A 311-nucleotide genomic window follows, 5' to 3' on the forward strand; every position below is an offset into this window, starting at 1 on the left:
CCCGCGGCGTCTCGGTCTGGCCGGTGGGGCTGGTGGGGGGGCTGCGGCTGGAGCGCCCGCTGGTCTCGGGGGGCCGCGTGGTGGGCTTCCACACGGGCTGGCGGCCCGAGCGCCCCTTCCCCCTGGACATGGCCGGCTTCGCCGTGGCGCTGCGGCTGCTGCTCGCCCACCCCCGCGCCCGCTTCGACCCCCGCGCCGAGAGGGGCTTCCTGGAGAGCTCCTTCCTGGGGGGGCTGGTGACCCCCGGGCAGCTGGAGCCGCGCGCCGGCAACTGCACCCAGGTGGGCTCAGGGGGCTTTGGGGGGCTTTGG

General features: G+C 77.8%; 1 protein-coding gene across 1 annotated transcript; it reads left to right on the top strand.

The window, feature by feature from the left end:
- Positions 1-5: 5 nt before the first annotated feature.
- On the top strand, positions 6-294 carry LOC121351905 (galactosylgalactosylxylosylprotein 3-beta-glucuronosyltransferase 3-like; the record flags this gene model as incomplete). Its single annotated transcript, XM_041464344.1, has 1 exon — positions 6-294. A coding segment is annotated over one exon (289 nt), but the record flags the coding sequence as incomplete, so codon positions are not given.
- Between the last annotated feature and the right edge of the window lie 17 nt (positions 295-311).

The sequence above is a fragment of the Pyrgilauda ruficollis genome, unplaced genomic scaffold (assembly GCF_017590135.1).
Source record: "Pyrgilauda ruficollis isolate IOZ18807 unplaced genomic scaffold, ASM1759013v1 scaffold17962, whole genome shotgun sequence".
Lineage (NCBI taxonomy): Eukaryota > Metazoa > Chordata > Aves > Passeriformes > Passeridae > Pyrgilauda > Pyrgilauda ruficollis.